Genomic DNA, 20,338 nt, shown 5'->3' on the forward strand with positions numbered 1-20,338 from the left:
CAGAGAAGAAGGTATGTGCTGAAGCTGCATCTGCTGGGCTTTAAGGATTTAACCTCGTACTTAAGTGTAATCTGTAACCACATATATGACCCAAATCAGTATTTAAACACATTTTATTAGCTGAATGTAAATCAAATCCTCCATTTTCCACAATGGAAAACATTGCAGGAATTTGATGCGTGCATGCTCTACAATTCATTATCGCTATTTGTAATTAAAACTCCTGCAGGTTTGCAAATTGCTGCAGTCACTTCCTCACTATCAGAGAGTACCTACGATTTCATCTAAGTACCACTTTGGCACAAATGCAATCACACGAAACAGATTGAATCTGCTCCTGATTCAATCCAACTGAGAAAGTGGTTTAACCAGCCTGATCACATTCTGGAAACAATGCTGCCGTGCTGAGAGCATTTCCATCTCACATTAACAGTCTTCCTCCTTATCTAGATAAGTTATCGAGATGCTGATAAAGGGTTGAAACAGTATTTAAACATTGTTCTAAAAGATCAAAAAAGGGAGAAGAATATGAGACCTGGGAAGTAAATGCGACACAAGTTGAGGCAGTAATAATTTGTAAGGCATTCAGTAAATCGTATTCGCTGACCTTATTGATGAGCGTCATCGCAAACACCAGCAGCTCCGTGTCCACTCCATCCTTCTCATCCAGGATCTCCATGACATTTGACCACAGCTTTGTACCTGCATTACCAAAAAGCAATGCAACACATTGTGCATAAGACGACAAAGTCCTGCCCGTGTTTCAAGGTCTGCATCGACACCGACCAACAACCAAATCTGAGCTAATCCATCTGCACATCTTACAGCATAAAACCCTGATTCAGCTCCACCACTGTGCAGGAGTAGCAAAAAAAAAAGTGTTATGTCATCCCGTGGCTCCAGCAGCAGAACTGCAGTCATAGCAGTGTTCCTCTGGAGAAGTGGCAGTGGAAAAACATTGCAGGGGTGACTTGATCTCCAGTAAGAAAGCAGCACCTCTGCGCCTCAGCCGTGAGGTCAAGTCCATCTCCTTCTCATCAGGAGACCGGGGGGGGGATCGTGTTCAGTCTTCTTACGTAACCGTAGAAAGTGATGGGATAAGACAGAGCTGAGACAGAGGGATACCTGACCCCTCCACACGGATGACCAACCCCCTGCTGTACGCCACGGTACAATGTTGAGCTTTTAGAACGGCAGGTAACCGAACCCCCACCGCGGGCAGGAGTTACAGTCTTTCTCAATAAGCCTTGCTCCATGCACAGCTATGGAGTGACTCAGGACAACTGATCGGACTCCTTTTCCTTTCGCTGCTCAGGTTACAGCAGAGAATTCAAACTGATATTGCATAGAATAGCACCGCATGTACTGTGTTCTGTAGCCGTTTTTAAATCCTTCTAATTGAACTTTTGCCTGAGCTGTTACCTCTTTTGGCATCCACGACGTTCACAGCCTTTATGAGCAGGGCGGCATTACATTCGGTGTACTCCACAAACACCAGCAGCAGCTTTAGGGACGTCTTCACCACCAGACGGAACTGCACGAAGAGGAAAACACCGTTCAAACAGAAAGTACGGAGTTCATTTCAAGTGTGAATTTCCAGTGTTTTTTGTGAACTACAATGACGAGCATGTGCAAGCCCTTTAATTCCAAACTCTTCGTGGCATCATACTGTAAAAGCGTTTTCCTGTCTGAACAGTTCTTGAGAGGTTTGATAAGAGCGTTGCGTGACATTGACAGATTGTGGGTACAAACTGTACAACAGCCAGGAAATACGCAAACACCACGAGGGTAAGATTTTCTACAATTTGCATAAAATAATATCTGGTTGACGGAGGGCTCCTGGGCAACTGGTTGCACCTTTTTCTTTAGGTGCACCCGAAGTTTGTCAGTGCACCATTTGGCATAAAATAACACATTTTAATCCATATCAGTTTATACACACAGGTCATTTCTAAACAGATTGCATAACCAGAGATATAGGTGCACAAACGTTTTTATTTTGTACATTTAACTCTCACTTTTTCATCAGGGTGATAAGGAAGCTAGTAATGTTAGCTCTTCTTTGGATATATTCTAATTTTTGTCACGTCGGCCAGCTCTGGTGGACACCCATTCTTTTTGGGGGACACTCTGCTATTTTAACTTTCATGCTGAAATGTCAATGTGCTCCAACAGCACCAGCAATGCAATAAATGCATAATGTTTGTCATTTTATCACATCTCAGTGTTTCCCACAGCTTGAGAATTTACTTGTGGTAACGCTCAGCATGGCGTGACTCATATAGAGGAGAGTGTAACCCAGGTCATTTTTTTCTATGTTCTGGAAACGACTCACAAATTACAGTAAACCGACTATTTGCTGATGTTCCTAAAAATCTCACATGCATCGGGAGGTGCTACAGTTCACCAGTGTCGCCTGAACATCTTCCATGCATCTGTAAATCCCACAATTATTGGCTTTTGCCAGCTGGCTCTGCACAGAGACGCCTCCAGTCTCCACTCAGTTACTGCAGTGCAACCACCTCGGACAGGTGACCAAAAATTAGTCTGAAAAGAGTGAAATAAGGTAATCGAATGTCAGCTTTACCTCAAACTACTACTTGGGTGAGCCGCTCACAGACAAACTTGCTAAATGTCTGAAAATATTCTGTCTCAACTGAGGACACCAAAATGGACACTCAGGAGCCCTGTAATGCTGAAACAGAGATCAATCTGAATATATATCACAATAATAACCATCTGCCCCTACGACAGGACAAACACACTCTCAGTGATCATAGTCAAAATGGCTGCTCACAATGGAAAGCTGCCATGAAAATTAGGAGGACAAAGAACTGATTAAAACAAAATAAGGCAGGTGCCAAATACTGGAAATACGGGAAGGCACAAAAGTAGATTGTAATAACATAAAACAGTGAGGAAAGAGCAGAGAGCCGGTACAGTTCCTTCATCTGCTGCACATGAAGCCTTCTGGCCACTAGAGGGCCGAGGTGACCACAAGGACAGGACGGCTGCTGCTTCCATGTTGACAAAGCACTACATGATTTTTGTCAGAGCCCAGATGGGACCGCCGGGTTTATTGGACAGCATATATCCACATCTACTGACGTGCACATCCTTTACCTTGGATCCCACCAGCGTGTAAAGCCACTGGACTGTTTCATTGTGAGATATGAGGCCGTTCATCCCGTCCACGTACAGCATTATCTGACCAAGAGCTGCAGAGAGAGAGAGGGAGAGGGAGGCAGACAAAAGAAAGAGATGTGGTTTGGTTAATCTTCTGCAATTACAGTTGGTGTTTTTGTCTTTTCTCCTAAAACAGTCCATCATATTTGTCTTGCTCAACACAAAAAAAAACTGAAGGGCTCGATCTGAATGTTTGTCTATTTGTGTTGGAAACTAAATCTCACAGGAATCTTTACAAGCAGGTGAAACTTAAATTGTACTATGAGCAAAATGGTGCACATTTAGGTTTATTGTCACATTGTTTTCTTATATATAAGAAACCAGGTATTGTAGGCAAAATTCAGCTTCGTCTGCGTATATGTGAAATGCCTGAAATATCTACTTTTACTGCTTCTGGAAAAGACTTCAGCCCACACTATATGACTGTGGAGAGGCCCTTGTTTTCATACTTATGTGACCAAAAATGTGCACAATCACATTTGTTTTTCTGCGGCACACACTCCCGACCACAAACGCGCCAACTCATCGCGCCATTAGTTAAACGGGCATGACGATATGTCTCCGATCACAGCCAAAGTGCAGATAAACCATTTAAAATCGCAACATTTAAGTCTCGAAACTTGTCCACTCACGCCTCGAGCCAGTGGACGCAACTGAGCGGCGGAAATATCTGCCTCGCTGGATGCTGACATGACTTCTATCCGTAACAGGATACATAAATAAGAGCATAATAAGAGCCGAGGGATCTCAACGGGGGGCAGTAAAAGTGTAGAGGGCTTCTGTTAAAGAAGGAGATGAGGGGGGAGGGAGGGAGGGAGACAGGAGGGGAACAGACAAAAGCACCATTTAAATATGTAGGTCTTTTTTTAAAACAGCGTCTCAGCGGCTGTCCACACTCAGGAAGTCGACGCTTTCATACAGAAGAACCACAACAAGATGAGCTCAGTTTGAACCCACAGCAAACTTTGGATGATACATTAGCTGACACGAGGAAAAGAGCTGAAGCAGGAGAACACGTGAACCCTTTGAAACATTTTTTGGAGAGCTTGTTTGACTATTTTTTTTTTGGCAGAAGTTGGGGTTTGGGGGGTAACATAAGAGAATCTTCTGAATAAGTCATGACATTCCTGTTTTCCTCAAACACCATCGAGCTTGGAGATGCATGAGCAGCTAGACCAGGTGCTTTAAAACAGCAAAAAATCGAAGGAACTGACAATTATTAGATTCTCCTTAATAGAAAACGATCAAATCTCTTGTTGCCGTGTTAATACATAAGTGAATTTTCTGTATAGGTCATAACCCACAGAAACTTTGGATGATACATTAGCTGAAAGAGCTGAAGGAGAAGAAGATGTGAACATTTTTATTGCATCTGTTTGACTATATTTTTGGCTGTAGTTACTGTTTTGGGGGTAAAACATGAGACAGCTTTCAAACTACGTCATGACATTCCTGTTATTCTCAAAAGTGATCAAGCTAAGAGATATATTAGTGGCAGACCAGGTGCCTTGGAAGAGAACTAACTCAATAAATATTGAATTCTCCTCATTAGAAAACCATCTAATCTCCTGTTGCCCTGTTAATACACAAGTGCATTTTCTGTATAAGTTGTACACCACAGCAACTTTAGCTGACACGAGGAAAACAGCTGCAAGTTACAGTTTTGGGGGCTAATATGAGAGAATTTTCTGAATAAATCACTGTATTTTTGTTTTTCTCAAACTTGATCAAGCTCAGAGATATATTAGTACCCGACCAGGTGCTTTGAAACTGTAAAAATCTCAGGAATTAACTCAATAAATACTGAATTCTCCTGAGTAGAAAACCTAATCTAATCTCCTGTTGCTGTGTTAATGCGTAAGAGAATTTTGTGTACAAGTCATAACCCATAGCAACTTTGGATGATACATGAGCTGACACGAGGAAAAGAGCGAGGAAAAAAAAAAACACGTTATTGGAAGGCCTGCTTTTTGGCGGGGTTACGGTTTCGGGGGTTAATACATGACAGAGTTTTCTGAATAAGTCATGACATTCTCTCAAACGTGATCAAGCTCAGAGATGTATCAGTAGACGCGCTGCAAAACTTTACAGACCAAACTTTAGGAACTGACAACTCAATAAATATTGAATCGTCCTTAATAGAAAACCCTCTAATCTCTTGTTGCTGTGTTTCCAGCAGTGACATGTTGTGATGAGAGCCTGCAGTTTTTTTGTCATGTATTTCCCCCCCTCTGCCTCTCTAGGGGCATGGAAATCGTGAATATGCTGTAGATAAGCCAAAATTCCCAGGTGCAGCTGCTGTGTGTGCGCGATGCACGCGGGCGGACGGACGCACCGGTGTGTGTTGGCGCGCACGCCGCTGCAGCGACAGTTCATCTTTTATCAATCAGGGTTAATTACTCACAACATGTCAGGCCAGAAGCATTCCTAACAGTCCTTTCCTGCTGCGAGCTCTGAGGCCGTGTGTCACGGCAGTCTGCGGCACGGACAGCAGGCCACAACAGAATGTTATGAAAACATGATTAACTCCTCCAGAGTGCCACCCCTCCGTAACTACATTACTCTGTGCTGGGACGACTGCAGACAGATGAGAGACAGCAGTAATGACATGACGAACAGCTGGTTTACTGAGCCCACAGTGGATTCCTGGAGCGTGCAGCTAGAAGTGAAGCTGCACGGCTGAAATAATGATTCACACTGATTCTTTATGCACACAAACAGCTGCAGCTTCAGCTGGATGAGTAATGATGCTTTATTTCAAATTGGACCTGCAGTATCATCCCTGCACAGGCTTTTATCTCTTGTGTGCACCTGTGTACGATATCTGCGGTTTTGAGGAATGTCCTCTGAAAACAGAAAAAAAAAAAAAATATAGGTGGCCTTAATGAGGCTTTTAAAAGTGTCATTACACAACATGAATGTTGAGCTGCTGACAGACGAGACGTTATCACCTCCTGTGCAAAATGAAATGACGTTTAGATCATTATGACATGTTATCACAAGACATTCTTCAAAAAAATCGTACCGATAGAGAACTAGCAGCTTCTTCTTTACCTCAAAATCAGACTATCTCCATCATATGTGAATTTAATCCAGCGAGCAGTTAAGACACAGCAATAATATTCAGTTATAAACCACACTGGAAACCACGCATTCATTACCTTTTTTCTCACATTTAATAAAAACGCTGCTTCATGAAATTATTCGCTGCCAGTGGCCACTCATGTACAATTCCACTTAAAGGAGCAGAAACCACATGTACTTAACAGTGAGGTAAAATGATACCGTAACAGCTTAGAAAAAAAAATTAAATTACCTTTCATTACAGGCAGAGTCTGGTTTGAAACAGCTTAAAGGAAACATCTACTTACTCTCGCTACGATCACCTTTGTGAAACGCAAATGGAACTATTTTAGACACGCTTTTGATTAAAGTGGTCACGAACTGCCCTTTAAAGTTAAGGTTAGCTTAGTGTTGTAGTTGGGCTTTTAAAAGTGGGATCAAATCATTACAGCTCAGAACCTCTGCCGGTTTCTGGCCATTTTTCTGCTCCTGTTTCATTTGTATTTGTATCTGTGGGCACATGTTGTAAAGTCCTGCACCTCTATGGAAACAGCACAACCATGGCTAGAAGAAAAGAAAACTGAAAAGTGTATTTTCTGCAGTATTAGACAGTTACAATGCCATAAATCAGTGGTCTTCAACCTTTTTTGCACCACGGACCGGTTTTAAGCAAGAAATTTTTCTACTGACCGGTCATTACGCACATAACAAATAATAATTGTTTTCTTTTTCTATTGAAAAGTTTAATAAATGAATAAAATTAATTTTTATTGCTTAATATGTTTACTTTTTCTCCTGTCTCAGTATTAAGTCTCTCCCACTTTCCAAAGCAGCTCTCCTGAGACGTTTGTTTTTGACTGACGTCTTCCTTTAGCAGCAAAAACTGACAGTCAAGTGCGGAAACGAGCACAAACGGAAGTGAGCTAGTCATGTTTCAAAAATAAAACACCCTGCAGACGTCACTGTAAATAAAAAATAAACCAACAAAACGTTTTTATTCTATCTGTGCGGCCCGGTACCAAATGACCCACGGCCCGGTATCGGTCCGCGGCCCGGTGGTTGGGGACCACTGCCATAAATCATTCAAAACTTTAAAAAAAAGTTAATTTCCTCTTACATTTCTGAGTGTGTATTGCACAAAAATTGCAAAAACCTGGAATCAGCACATCAGCATATTTTCCAAGCACCCCCGGGCTTCAACAAAACTGGAAAAAAACGCTCACTCTACATACTATTGTTATAATTGACTACTTACATTTATAATTCGTCTCCTGTGGAAACACCGCCTGCAGTTCAATCTCCTACTTGTCACAGCTGAGTCACTAATGGCTTCACTGTTGTGCCAAGTAGTGCAGAATTTTTAGCTGTTTAGCCAATCTGATTATCTCATCACTTTAATTTATTTGCCTACTTGTCTCCTACTTGCTCTGTGGGAGCGTAGATCACAGTTCAGCCCACTTTGGTGGAAAAGTCTCAGAATTTTTGTCAAATGACTGTCAGTTGCAGCTGAGTAACTTGTGGCTTCACAGTTGCATAAAGAAGTGCAAAATATATTTTTTTTTTTCAGAATCTGGTTCGTGTGAACGGTGTGTTTTTAAAGAAATGCTTAAATGAGACATGTAGAATGAAATGATGATGATTTTAAGCTAGAAAATGCATTGATTGTGTCTAGTTTTGCAGCTTCTGGCTCTGATAAACGCTGTAATTTTGGTGATTTCTTTACAAGCTAACATGCTTTTCGTAGAATAAGTTTGAGGTTCAAACTGTGGCATACTTTCCCAGTGTCGTACCTTTGCGGACAGCCAAGACTTCGGGTCCTGAACTCTGGATTTATTTTTAAACTCTACAACAGATAGTCATCAATAAGTTTGGAAGAAGGTTAATAAGAGGAGCATGTGAGTCCAGAGTCCGCACTGATCCGGGGCCAAAAAATGTGGGCCTCCATTTAAATAATCATGAGCAGCTTTACAATACCTCACACAAAGTACAACAATAACACTGCCGAGTCCCTTTTGCATGTACATCACGTAATAAGATGCTGGCAGACAATGAGCTGCCTTCAAAGCTCAGTGATTAGAATTTAGATGTCGGCCATTATGGGAGAGGATAGCCAAGGAGGAAAGATTTAGCTTAAAAAAAGAAACTTGGAAGTGTTCAATGAGCAGCCTGGCATCTGCACGGCACTCTCACACTCCATTTCTTTCAATATGTAACACACACTGGCCTTCGGAGGGAATAGAAACATTTGATTGATATAAAGCTGCGGAAGGGGAACCACAGACCTACGGACCGGAGGAGACAGACCCCCGTTCCTCCAGTCTGAACCAGAATTCTCAGAGAACTTAAACAACTAAGGCCTGGTGGAAGTGTTTCTTCAGGGCCTCTCCCTCTCATAAACCACAGCAATTATCTTCCACAGCCCCAGGAATGTGCAGGAAGGGCTGCTCCGTGACCACTACGGAGGTGAGAAGCACTCTGAGGTCTGGGGAGGCAAGCACCAACGCCGGCCGGCTGACTTATACGTGGATGTTTTAAAAAAAAGCTTATCTATAAAGACGCGAGAAATCGACTTCTTTCTAGAAACCTGTCCGCTCCATCCCCAACCCCGTCCCTCCCGCTTACCACTCTTGCCCCTTTGGTTTCATTTACATTTTGGAATTTATCTAAACTGGGTCAGCCAAACTGTCTGTCAGCGCACAACATTTATTTTACCACGACTCTGGGATTGAGCCAAATCTCCATCCCCATACAGTGCAACTTAGAGCCCTCTTATCTTGTTATGCTCTGCATTAGCCAGACGCTGCACTCACGGTGCTGAAGTGTGCCTCCCCTTACCCACATGAAGCTGGCTGTGCTTTACTGCAAAGGTCTGGCAAAGACTTTTTTATGTACATTCTTGCTCCATTATGTCATCATACTTATAGTAAATTATGAAAATTTCAAACGAGGATTTTAATGTTCACGCTGGTTTCTGGGAAAAATGACACAGATTGAGTACTCACCTGTGAATTCACTTTTCTTTCATGCTCTCTATAGTGATAGTGAGTCATCAAAAATATATTTTCTCCAAACATTTACTCCAAGACATGTGTTTTTAATGTAACATAATGTTAAATATACAGTAGATTCTGCCCACATCCTTCCCACTCAGTTAAGTAAATATTTAAAGCGGCTATAATCAATAGTTTTATATTAACATTGGACCACGTGGCTACTTGTGTTTGTGAAAAGGGTCGCTTGTAGTGATGAACCCATGGAAAGAGTCTCACTTCCTTTTTCGCTCTATGGAGATTTACAGTGTCTTTTTACACCCTTTCTTTTAACGACTTGCTACTTCACGGTTTTGGTTCGCTCTCATCAGCACTGTTTACAGCAAAGAAAAGCACTAAAACCCCCATGAACACCACCTGCTCAGTACGGAAAGACACAGCTATTCAACTTATTAGCAAAAGGTGAGTAAAAATTGGATTTGCATTCCAAATAATTGCTATCGCTGTACCGTATACATTGATCGACCACCTGTCGTGCCACCAAAACAGCTCTGAATCATGGGGTCATGGACAAGGGACTTTAAGGGATGTCCTGTGGTCTAGAGATTGCTCTGATGAACTAGGATCTTGGGAACCTGGTGGCCAGATTGACAGCCTTGGCTCTTGGTCATGTTCCTCGACCCATTCCTGAGCCTCTTTTTGCAGTGTGGTGAGGTGCAGGGCAATGTCCTGCATGGATATTGGTTTGTAACAATGTTTAGGTTGTTGGTACATATCGAAATAACATCCACATGAAGCCAGAACCCAACAACATGATCATTCACATCACCCATCAGGGGTTTTAATGTTGTGGCAGATCTGTGTTAGCGTATGTGCAATGCTATACAGAACACAAGTCTTCACTGCATGACCTAAATTTCTCCCAAAGTCCGCGAGAGTCCATGCAGATCCCTCCAAAGTGAAAAACTGGCGTCCATGCAGCAACGCCACAAGGGCAGTAGAGTCTGTGCATGGAATACGTCGATACGGCCGACTGCACATGCATAGAACGTAGTCCTCACAGTGTCATAGCTCAAGCAGACTAGAAAGGTGACACTGATTATAAGTTTGCAACTGTCTGTGTCCACAACAGGGTATAATCAAGCCTTAACTAGGCAGTAAGTTTGCTTACATGTTTACCATGTCAGCTTTAGACAGAGATAACAGTTAAGTGTTAGAAGACTGGGCAGTTCCATGAGATCATTGTGGGGGTTTGACTGGTGAAGGGCCACCAGGACAAAGTCTTCTGTGGGGCTTAATGACATCCAGCCAGCACATGTGGTTGTAGTTTTGGGAGCAATAATCAATGTATGATGAATAAAAAGTATTGAATTTAGAATATCAACTAGAGACTAATTCATTGATGCTGCTACCAAGTAAATTACTTAAACACGTGTGTCACAAGCTTACCATCTGTTAAAAATAGTCTTCATCGGCCCTAGAACTGGTCTAAGAATTGGTTTCAGGAGATCTGTAGTCTAAATCACTGGTGTAAAGACTTTTTGAGTACAATGTGATGCTCATTTTGTAAATTGTGGTCAATTTTAGAGTAACAAAATATGACAAACAAGAGTATGACTAAGGTTTAAACACAAGGTAGAAGTACTACGAGGCCAATCAGTCTGCTAGCATTGCTAAAACTGTAACAGTGCTGCTACCAATTTTATTTTGCAGAATTTAGTGTGAGTACGAAAAAGTAATGGAACTTAATGATTACGCTAAAAGCTGACTGATTTCCTTTTGCTACTGACATTTCTCATTACTGCATGCATGCCTCTAAGCTCGGTCCTGATTTAGAGTCTGTCTGCCATAAAAAGACAAGTTTATTAGTCAGCTATTACTGTATATGAACTGGATTAAGACATGTTCATGGGTTATGTTCTATTTGCTAGTCAGCTAATCACCCAGACCATTAGAGCCAGACAAACTGCCTCTGCCAGAACCGCTCCAGCCACCGAGCCGGCTGCCAGACTTACATTGAGCCGCATACAGTAAAACAACAGGGGGATGCTTCCATTTTCAGACCTGGATACATGTCTGCCAGCATTCGACACAATTTACTGTGGGCCCGAGCCCAAAAAAAATTCCCCACAGACAAACAAACGCACCTAATGGAACAACAGCATGAAGTAAGGCAGGAGAGGTTCTTTGGTATTTGGCTGACCAAGCTCCACAAGCACTGCAGCCCTGATGAACTGCTGCAGTGCTGAGCAGGGCACAGCTGAGTAGACTACAATAATATGAGGAGGAGGGGGAAAAAAAGGCTAAAATATCTACTATTTTCTGCACTTCTTTTGAGAAAACGCGATAAAGAAATTTCTGAAAGTGACTTTAGAACAATGAAGAACTGGATGAGGTCCAACAGATGAGGTTTTTGCATCCCGTCCAAGTGGGAAAGACTTTGGCATAAAAGCCGCTGCATGACATCCACCCACTTGTAAAGCGAGCTGAAAGATGAGCTGCGGTAAATTCTTACTGCTCTTAAGAGAGCAGTGGTGTGATTCGCTCCGCTTCTGGCCAGTCGCACACCGAATTCGGTCCCAAAAAACAGTCAGCTTACAAAAGAAAAAAAAGGAGAAAAATTGGTCGTAAAAACAACCCCCCCCCTTAAACGTTGAGGAGTTCAGTCTATTTGCCTGAGTGCTACATTACTGCAAAAGATTTATTTTTTTTCCAAATGGTAGTTTATGTATCTTAGACGGCAAGGTCAGAGATGATAAAATAAGAGCTGGAGAAATGAACCAAATCAAACATTCTTAAAGTATAATTGGCTTGTGTACCGAATTCTGTTACAGTAAAACAGGCTCCGGGACGGGGTTGTAATTCCACTGCCAGTGTGTTTGCTTGGGTTAAAAACTTCTACAGATGTAGGGCGAAGAATACGGGGAGGCGGAATATAGGTCAGGCAGGTGGGGTTGAATTGGGTTCAGATGCAAGCTGTCTGCTCATGTGAGGGCTGGAGGGCTCTGACGCAGAGCGAGCGGGACGTATTTGGCTTTAAGTTTAACCAGAAACATGACAACAGGTTGTGTTTGCGCTGGTAAAAGGATGTAAAAAAATGACAGGTTGTGTTGCTGTTTTTTTTTTTTTTATTTTGAAGCAGTCGACGAGTTGTTTTACGAGGACATCAGTCAGTTTGAAAGCTGGTGATTTAATTTATAGAGAGAGGCCACGGTGGAAGCAGAAAAACAAAATGTTGCCTGAGAGTTGAGAGGTTGTTGGCTGAAACCATGCCTAACGCTCATTTCCTAAATTTCCTCCGACCAAATGAAGTTATTCCTAAAAGAGAAAAGTCTCACTGGTTGTCACAAGAAGACGAAACCTTGCATGCAATATTTTTTCAATGCTTTTTTGGAAAAAGGAACAAAACAACAATACTTTCAGTGCTTGAGACTATGAGGTTACCCCACCAATGGTACAAAGATAATATCTGCAAAAAAAAAAAGGACGTTTCACCCTCCTAAACAAGCTGTGAAATCTGTTTTAACAGATTAGATTGGATGCCATGAGATGCTTCTTCACAGGGACATGGATCATATTTTTTTTTAAAGAAAAGAACCCAACATGAAAAACCTTAAAAAGATCACAACCTGCGTCAAAGTGTGAGTGAATGAATCCACGTCACCACAAAGAGCAGTGCGTGAGTGAGTGTTTTTCAAATTGAAAAAATGTGCACATAGGGGCAACAGCAGCAGCAGCGGCGGCGGCGGCGGCTGGTTGAGAAACTTGCAGGAGACTGGGTGGAAAACATGCTCGTGTTCCCGTGGGATCTCATTACAAACCAGGAGTTCAAGTTTCTATTGGTACGACGGGGGCATTCCTGGAGAGCTCCTTTTCTCGCTCCATATGTGTGTCAGCAGTTCCTGTGTTTCCCCTCTCAAATTCCCCCCTTCATCCTAGAGGAATTAACAAAGCGCCGCCTTATCTCCTCCTAAACTTGCGTGATCACAAAAAACAAGGAAATGATCACCAGAACCGCGCCGCGCATTGATAACGAAGCCGCACGGCTCAGCGCAGGCAGAGAGTGGAAATGTTTATCCAGACGACGGGCCATCGTAAAGGTCTCCCTCTCCAGAGCAGACGACCTATAACACAGCCAGACAACACAATACACACTGTTTCCAAGAGGAGCTTCCAACGCTGCTGTTAACCCAACTGTGGCTGTTTTTTCACTCAGAGCTCAGCACAATAGTCAAAACAATGGTCCAGATCCTAAATTAACCCTTCGAGCCCCGGGGTATTTTCACATTTAAACTGAGGCTCATATTTTAAGTACTAGACATATAGGCTGAATCTTTTATGGTGTTTCAAAACAGTCTGCATTATCCAGATTTGCCATCATTTCATGTGATAAAATATTTGGTATTGTCTAAATATGTCTAACAGAAATACATGTCTAGATATTTTACTACTCGCATTATTCATTTGATTCCAGACTTGTCTCCTTTCTGTTCTGTGTAAGCAGAGCCTGCAGTTCAGCCCAGTTCAGTTTAAAATTCAGAATTTTCATCATGTCACTGTTGGTGGCAGCTGAGTCACAAATACCTTGATGGTTGCACTAAAGAGTGGAGAATTTATTTATTTATTTATTTATTTATTTTACAGAATCTGGTTACTGCGAAAGCTTTGCATTTTAAATGGAAGTGAATTTGAAGAAATTTTAGGCATGGATTTGGTTATTTTTCTTACTATCACCACATGTCACACATGATATGTTCAAGGACTGTCTGAGAGTTGAAAAGTTATTTTTTTAGTTTTTACAGTTTCTACCTCTGATAAATGGTGTCATTTTGGCATTTTTTGTAAAAGAAAGCATGCCCTTCAAACATGCCAGTGGTTTTTCTGGTTTAAAGTGTTAACGAATAGTTTGATTGAAATATCCATCCATCCACTATCTATACACCGCTTAATCCTCACTAGTGTCGTGGGGGGCTGGAGCCTATCCCAGCTGACTTAGGGTGAAAGCAGGGGACACCCTGGACAGGTCACCAGTCTATCACAGGGACACACTTAGAGACAGACAACCAAGCACACTCACATTCACACCTACAGACAATTTAGAATCACCAATTAACCTCAGCATGTTTTTGGACTGTGTGGGAGGAAGCCGGAGAACCCGGAGAGAACCCACGCTGCACGGGGAGAACATGCAAACTCCACGCAGAAAGATCCCCCACCGGGACTCGAACCGGTGACCTTCTTGCTGCGAGGCAACAGTGCTACCAACAGCCCTTGATTAAAACATACAATATCTAATTATTCAAAGTTCATTGCAACTACAAAGCAGGAGTAAAGAAGTAGAGATTGTTCGCTGATGTGTTTGTTTACACTGACACCCTCGTGATGGCACCGCTGCACAGACGTACCACCTGATGCTCCGCCTTGCTGATCTGCCACAGATAAAACTTAATGCCCCGACACGAGAAACGCCACAAGGACTAAAAACAGTTTCAACAAAAGGGTCTTGTGTTTCAGGTGCACTTGCAGCTTTGTGAGAAGTGCTGCCCTCTAAAGTTACTGCGGTGTGACACTAAAAGCTGCACCGAGCGCTGTATTGGGAGTAATGTTCCAGGTCCCAGACAGTTTAAGAGGCAATGAAACACTTGACTAGAACACATCTCCCTTTTCCCCCACTGAGGCCGTCTGAGCACTTCCCTCTGGAACACCGGGAAGTCAAGGTGCTTCAACTTATGGCATTATAACAGCCGTGTCATTAAAGACAGGAGATCTTAAAACGGTAGCAGGAGAGAGATACACAAGAGAAGAGGTGAGATAAAAGCAGCAAAAATGAAATACGGGCATGACTTATTTCATACAGTAATACTTCTCGACCGTTCACAACAATTCCTACTGTGTATCTGTTAAAACTATAAATTTGCAAGTTATAGCCTGTAAACCTGTGTATCATAATACAAGCTGTGGTGAAATATAGCCTTCTGGGTATGAGGATAAGCCACGCAGTGTTTAGTGTTTTCCAAAAAGGTACCTGAAAGGTGCATAAGAAAAAAAAAATCCCCCTAAATTCCCACAGATCAAAAACTAAAGCTTCACTTCCAATTTGTTTCCACTGTGGCTTAGAGATGGCAAGTGTTGTGTCAACAGCAGTGTGCAGACAGAAATGGCACGGCCTTTAAAGAAGCGCACACAGGGAAAGTGTAGCTAAAAACATGGCTTATGGCGAGGAATGTCAACAGTGGACATTTCAAAGCGGAGAATAATTGCTTCAAGTCGACTGTAATTGGTTTGTCTTTAATCTGCCCTCGCCGTCTGACGCTCCCGTTTTTTACAGTTACCAATTAAACACGGTCGCTGCCTTTTGTTAGTGCTCTTATTATAAATTCTGCGAGTGGAACGACGATCCAGGAGAAACCTTGTGATTTGTTCCTCCGACTCATCTCCCTGTTTTGCTCATGATAATTAGTACCATAGGGATCGCTCTCTTACCACAATGAATAAGTTTGAGCTTACTGCTGGAACTTCTCTGACCTTTTTGCACAAGCTGCTTTTATTTTAAGGGGCTGTGGAAGCACTTACTGTGCTGTCAACAGTGGTGTGTTACTATGTCAACCCGTGTTATTTGGTACGTTTTACATAAATGGAACAGAGAGTCTTGTAAAACTGAATGGCACAAAAGCGAATTTTAGGGGGGCACACAATAACAGAACACCTAAATACTTTGCAGGGTGTGCACCTCATCTATCAGCAGTTAAGGCTTAACTCTAAACGTAAACAGTTTCATTTTGAGGCCTCTAATAAAGTCAAATTGTCTGACTTAAAGCTGGTTTAGGCAGTATCTTTTAGGCCTCATTGGGCAAAATCTTCATCATAACCTTCCAGTATATTGTCCTGTTCCACCCTGAAAACTGGCCAAAATGGTTCCTTAGGTGTTTTTTTTTTTAACAAATGAAACCCCACGTGTCTGAATCTGTGTTGTTTGAGACTGTCATCAGTAAACTGAAGTTTTAAGGCAAAAATTCTTAGCCACAGTGTTGACGGCTTGTTTTGCTCATTGCACATCATCCAGCATATAAACTAAAAAAACAAAACAAACAAAAAAAAAACACCATATAGGGATAAGAAAAGGTAAAAAACAAAACCAACAAGCTAACTTGATTTTCATCCAAAGGGGTCCTTAAAGCTAGGGTAGGCAACTTTTTTTGCACGTCACTAAAAAAAAAAAAATCATTAACACCTTTCATCATGTTGTAATTGAAGCGGTTTGACAGGAAACTAGACTTCTAAACCCTCTCCTGACAATGTTTACAGACTTTAAATAAATGTGTCCTGTGACAGGGGACGTCAGCCAATCACAAGGCTTTTTAGTCGGATCAGATGAGAGTACAAATAGCAAAAAAAGTCAACAGTTAGCACAGGATGTAGGGCAGGGGTGTCGAACTCTGGTCCTTGAGGGCCGCAATCCTGCAAGTTTTAGATGTTTCCCTCTCCCAACACACCTGATTCAAATGATCAGCTCATCATCAAGCTCTGCAGAAGCCTGATAACAATCCTGATCATTTGAATCAGGTGTGTTGGAAGAGGGAAACATCTAAAACATGCAGGATTGTGGTCCTCGAGGACCAGAGTTTGACACCCCTGATGTAGGGCAGTGGGATAAGCTGCATCAGAATTGATTAGAAAAAGCTCTTTTCATCTCGCATTACGTGCAATAATTATTTTGAAAAAGTCAAAAACCACCTCAGGCGAGGATAAACTTGTACGTTTTTTTCCCCAATTTTGCTGTTTCAATTAACTTTTTCCATTGCAGTGGTACAAAATGCATATCAAATCTGTCATGGAAACATTGCTACAAACTCCACGTTTAATTGATGCCTTAATGGAAACACTAACTCCACCTGCATGCAACTCCTAAAAACCTGTCATTCCTGAAACTAAACTCTACTCTCACTGGCCATCCAAATATCAGGTATGGTTTTAATGTGACTTCAAGCCTTTTTTGTTCTTCCGTCTCCGCTTTACTTCATCATTTATCTTCCTCTGTACTGATTACTGCGTCCGCTCTGTTTAACTTGTTAGATATTTCTACTTCCTGTATTGACCAGGATTAAAGGTGGATAAGAGGGAAGGCTATGCAAAGAGAGAAAATACTAAAATTGCTCCACACAAGTTCCACTTTGCATTTCTTCTCAGCATAACAAAATTGCATAAATCAGTTTGACACTGTCGTAAACACTGAATGTTTATCACGTATTTAATAACGAGATGCATTTCATCGTAATGTGTTCCAGCTACAGGAGTTTGTCCTTCGCATGTGTTCCGAACAAAACTAAAAAAATGCAGTTTTCTTTATCTGATTAAATATTTTGACTCAAAGAAAAGGCAGCATCCATTTTTCATGTCTCAATTGAGCAACCAAAGGCTTTGAAAGTAGCTACGAATGCACAGATGACCACGTTTTCAAAGAACATTTCAAAAACCCCACGAGAGTTTTGCAGCTTGAGAAGCAACATTCTTAACTACAGAAACATACATTCTGAAAAGTTTCCCCGAGATTATCACTTCATCAACCAAAAGATTTATGATTTCATGAGCTATTTAGGAGAGATTATAAACGAGCAGAGATATTCTGTCCTGAATGAGGAGCGAATGGTTCTAATGAGTCCTTCATTACCCTTTTGGCTCCTGTGCGTTTGCAGCTAACCGTGAGGTTTACAGAAGGACCAGATGGCATAGGCACCTCTGAAACTGTGACCTCACACCCTTTTCCTCTGATGGAGTGATAAAGGCATACAAGCTTTCCCCTGGGCCCAAAAAAAAAAAAAAAAAAGCGCAGGTCTCCGAGGAGCTAAGCCCAGGTCTGGAAGCCCTCCGAGCCAGGTGTGAGGGGCCGTGAAAGGGGGGACCGTACTCCAACCAGGCAGACCCAGAAACTACCCACATCTCTGAGGGAGCTTTAACTGGCCACAGACACCTCCAGGGCTTTAAGGACGAAAAAAAAAAAAGATGTGAGATGGTGTAGATTGCTAAGAAAGCGGCACGAACAACCGTTTACAATGAAGGCAATGTTCCACCGAGCTAAAGCTGGGAACCTGTTGTTGCAAAAAATGCAGAGAGACTGGTGTGCACGTGTGACTGTGCCTTTTTTTTTTCTTCTTCTTCTTTTTTTTTTAAATACAAAAGATTGATTTTTATTCATGAAAGAGATTGTTTAGTCGGGAGATTTTTAATGCACACCAGACAGATGGGTTCAAGGCCACATTCCTCTTTTTTTTTTCCTTACTGGGCTCAACTTGAAAGACATCACCGCAAAAAAATAAAAGAGAAAAAAGCCACATTAGAAGTGATCAGTGTTTGATACCAAACAATTACCACAGTTGGTTCCGTCTTTCTTCCTCTCTCTCTCTTTCTGTCTTTCTGCGCGCACGTGTGAAAATTTCAGGCAACTAATTTACTCCCCTCTTGGGAATCCTCATGACATAGCTCCTCTTGGAAGTCATCAACAGCAAAGCAGCCAGATACATTTCTGACCTGTGCATCTGCGTTCCAGCACATGCTCGGCTTGTGTTCTCCAACACATGGGCTCACGAGGGAGGGTAATCTACTACGCTCCACATTTCCTCAGCTGGTCAGGAGAAATTAGGTCAGGAGTTGAAACCGGTTAAAGGGGCTTTTGGGAGAGTGGTAGTTTGGTTTAGTTTCTCATGGTGATTGTACAGATACATGTTGGGGTGGGGGGTTGGGGAATAGAAGTCTGCAGAGATGAAGCAATAAATTAGCACATGAAAGAATAAAAAGAGCCCTGCAGAAATGCACTGACACACATGTTTTATCTGAATCCTCTGGGGTGTGAGAGAGGGAAAGAAAAAAAAAAAGGGATGGCACAATAAGTAGGAGTGAACAGATATGAGAAGTGGTCTCATCATTCACAGCAGAATGACACTAACAACTCTTGCATGTGGTCAGCTCTGAAGTTTCCAAAAAAGCCAGTTGTTCTCCTCCTCTGTCATGTTCTGGCTATTTAACCCTTGTGATTTATCCGTCTGAGTCAGAGACCGGGCCGAGTTCAGATGAAGCATCAAACATTTCAGATGTGAGCCTGCAGAGGTAATCCACGCAGGGGTCATGTACATGTTTATAACCTGCCCAGGGGGCATCATCAGGACTTTGTCACAGACATCCGCCCTTTGCTCTTTGATTTTTTATTTTTCTTTTCCCAGCAACACAAAGGTCAACAATGAGCAGGTTGGAAAATTACTGAGGGAGCATTTGGGAACGTGCTGCGTTGAATGAATAAACATGAGGGCGATAATATCTTTTTGAAATGTGCAACCAAATTACAAGGGTCAACTACACTGTGGCTTCCAGTATGTTAGCATGAAGAAACACCTCGAGGGGTTTCTGAACTGGACAACCACAGTTTTGAATTAAAGTCCATGAAGTCGGATCCAAGCTTAGGAGTTTGTGTCGAATTTTATGGAGCATGATACAAATAAAACAAATTAACACTGACATTGTGGCTTAATGTGCTCCTTTAAACCCCAAAATGTACCAACAGGTTTAAGAGACATCTTGATTTTTAAAAAAAACTGCCAAAATTGCACCTTTGTCATTGCATGTAACTGTAAAAATCATCAGCTGTTCAACTTCTTGAAGATCTTTGAATTAATGGTGTCTAACTTTTGGTTTTATTGGGAAAAACAACCAAATCGAACCAAAAAATATGGATATTTCATTAAAACCACTGTATTATTCTACATGTCTCGTTTAAAAAGAAAGAAAAAAAAGCCAAAAATATAACATCTGAGGGCTGCAAGGTAGCTCGGTGGTTAGCACCGTTACCTCGCAGCAAGAAGGTCGCCGGATAAGGACACCCGGGATCTTTCTGCGTGGAGTTTGCATGTTCTCCCCGTGCAGCGTGGGTTCTCTCTGGCTTCCTCCCACAAGGTCCACAAACATGTTGAGGTTAATTGGTGATTCTAAATTGTCTGTAGGTGTGAATGTGAGTGTGCTTGGTTGTCTGTCTCTAAGTGTAGCCCTGTGATAGACTGGTGACCTGTCCCGGTTAACTTGCCCTCACCCTGAGCTACCGAGGTGTTGTGGGT

At 42.1% G+C, this 20,338-nt stretch overlaps 1 protein-coding gene across 2 annotated transcripts in view; it reads right to left on the reverse strand.

Annotated features, from left to right (window-relative positions):
• Positions 1–20,338, reverse strand: part of LOC103368226 (FH1/FH2 domain-containing protein 3) — a 121,583-nt gene that overhangs the window by 30,654 nt on the left and 70,591 nt on the right. For both annotated transcript variants that reach the window (XM_008296526.1, XM_008296525.1), the window contains exons 6-8: positions 3,124–3,218; positions 1,423–1,534; positions 608–702 (exon numbers count right to left, since the gene is read on the reverse strand). In XM_008296526.1, coding sequence (XP_008294748.1) covers positions 608–702; positions 1,423–1,534; positions 3,124–3,218 — 302 coding nt within the window. The remainder of the gene's footprint in view (positions 1–607; positions 703–1,422; positions 1,535–3,123; positions 3,219–20,338) is intronic.

The sequence above is a fragment of the Stegastes partitus genome, unplaced genomic scaffold, assembly GCF_000690725.1.
Source record: "Stegastes partitus isolate 25-593 unplaced genomic scaffold, Stegastes_partitus-1.0.2 Scaffold1132, whole genome shotgun sequence".
NCBI lineage: Eukaryota > Metazoa > Chordata > Actinopteri > Pomacentridae > Stegastes > Stegastes partitus.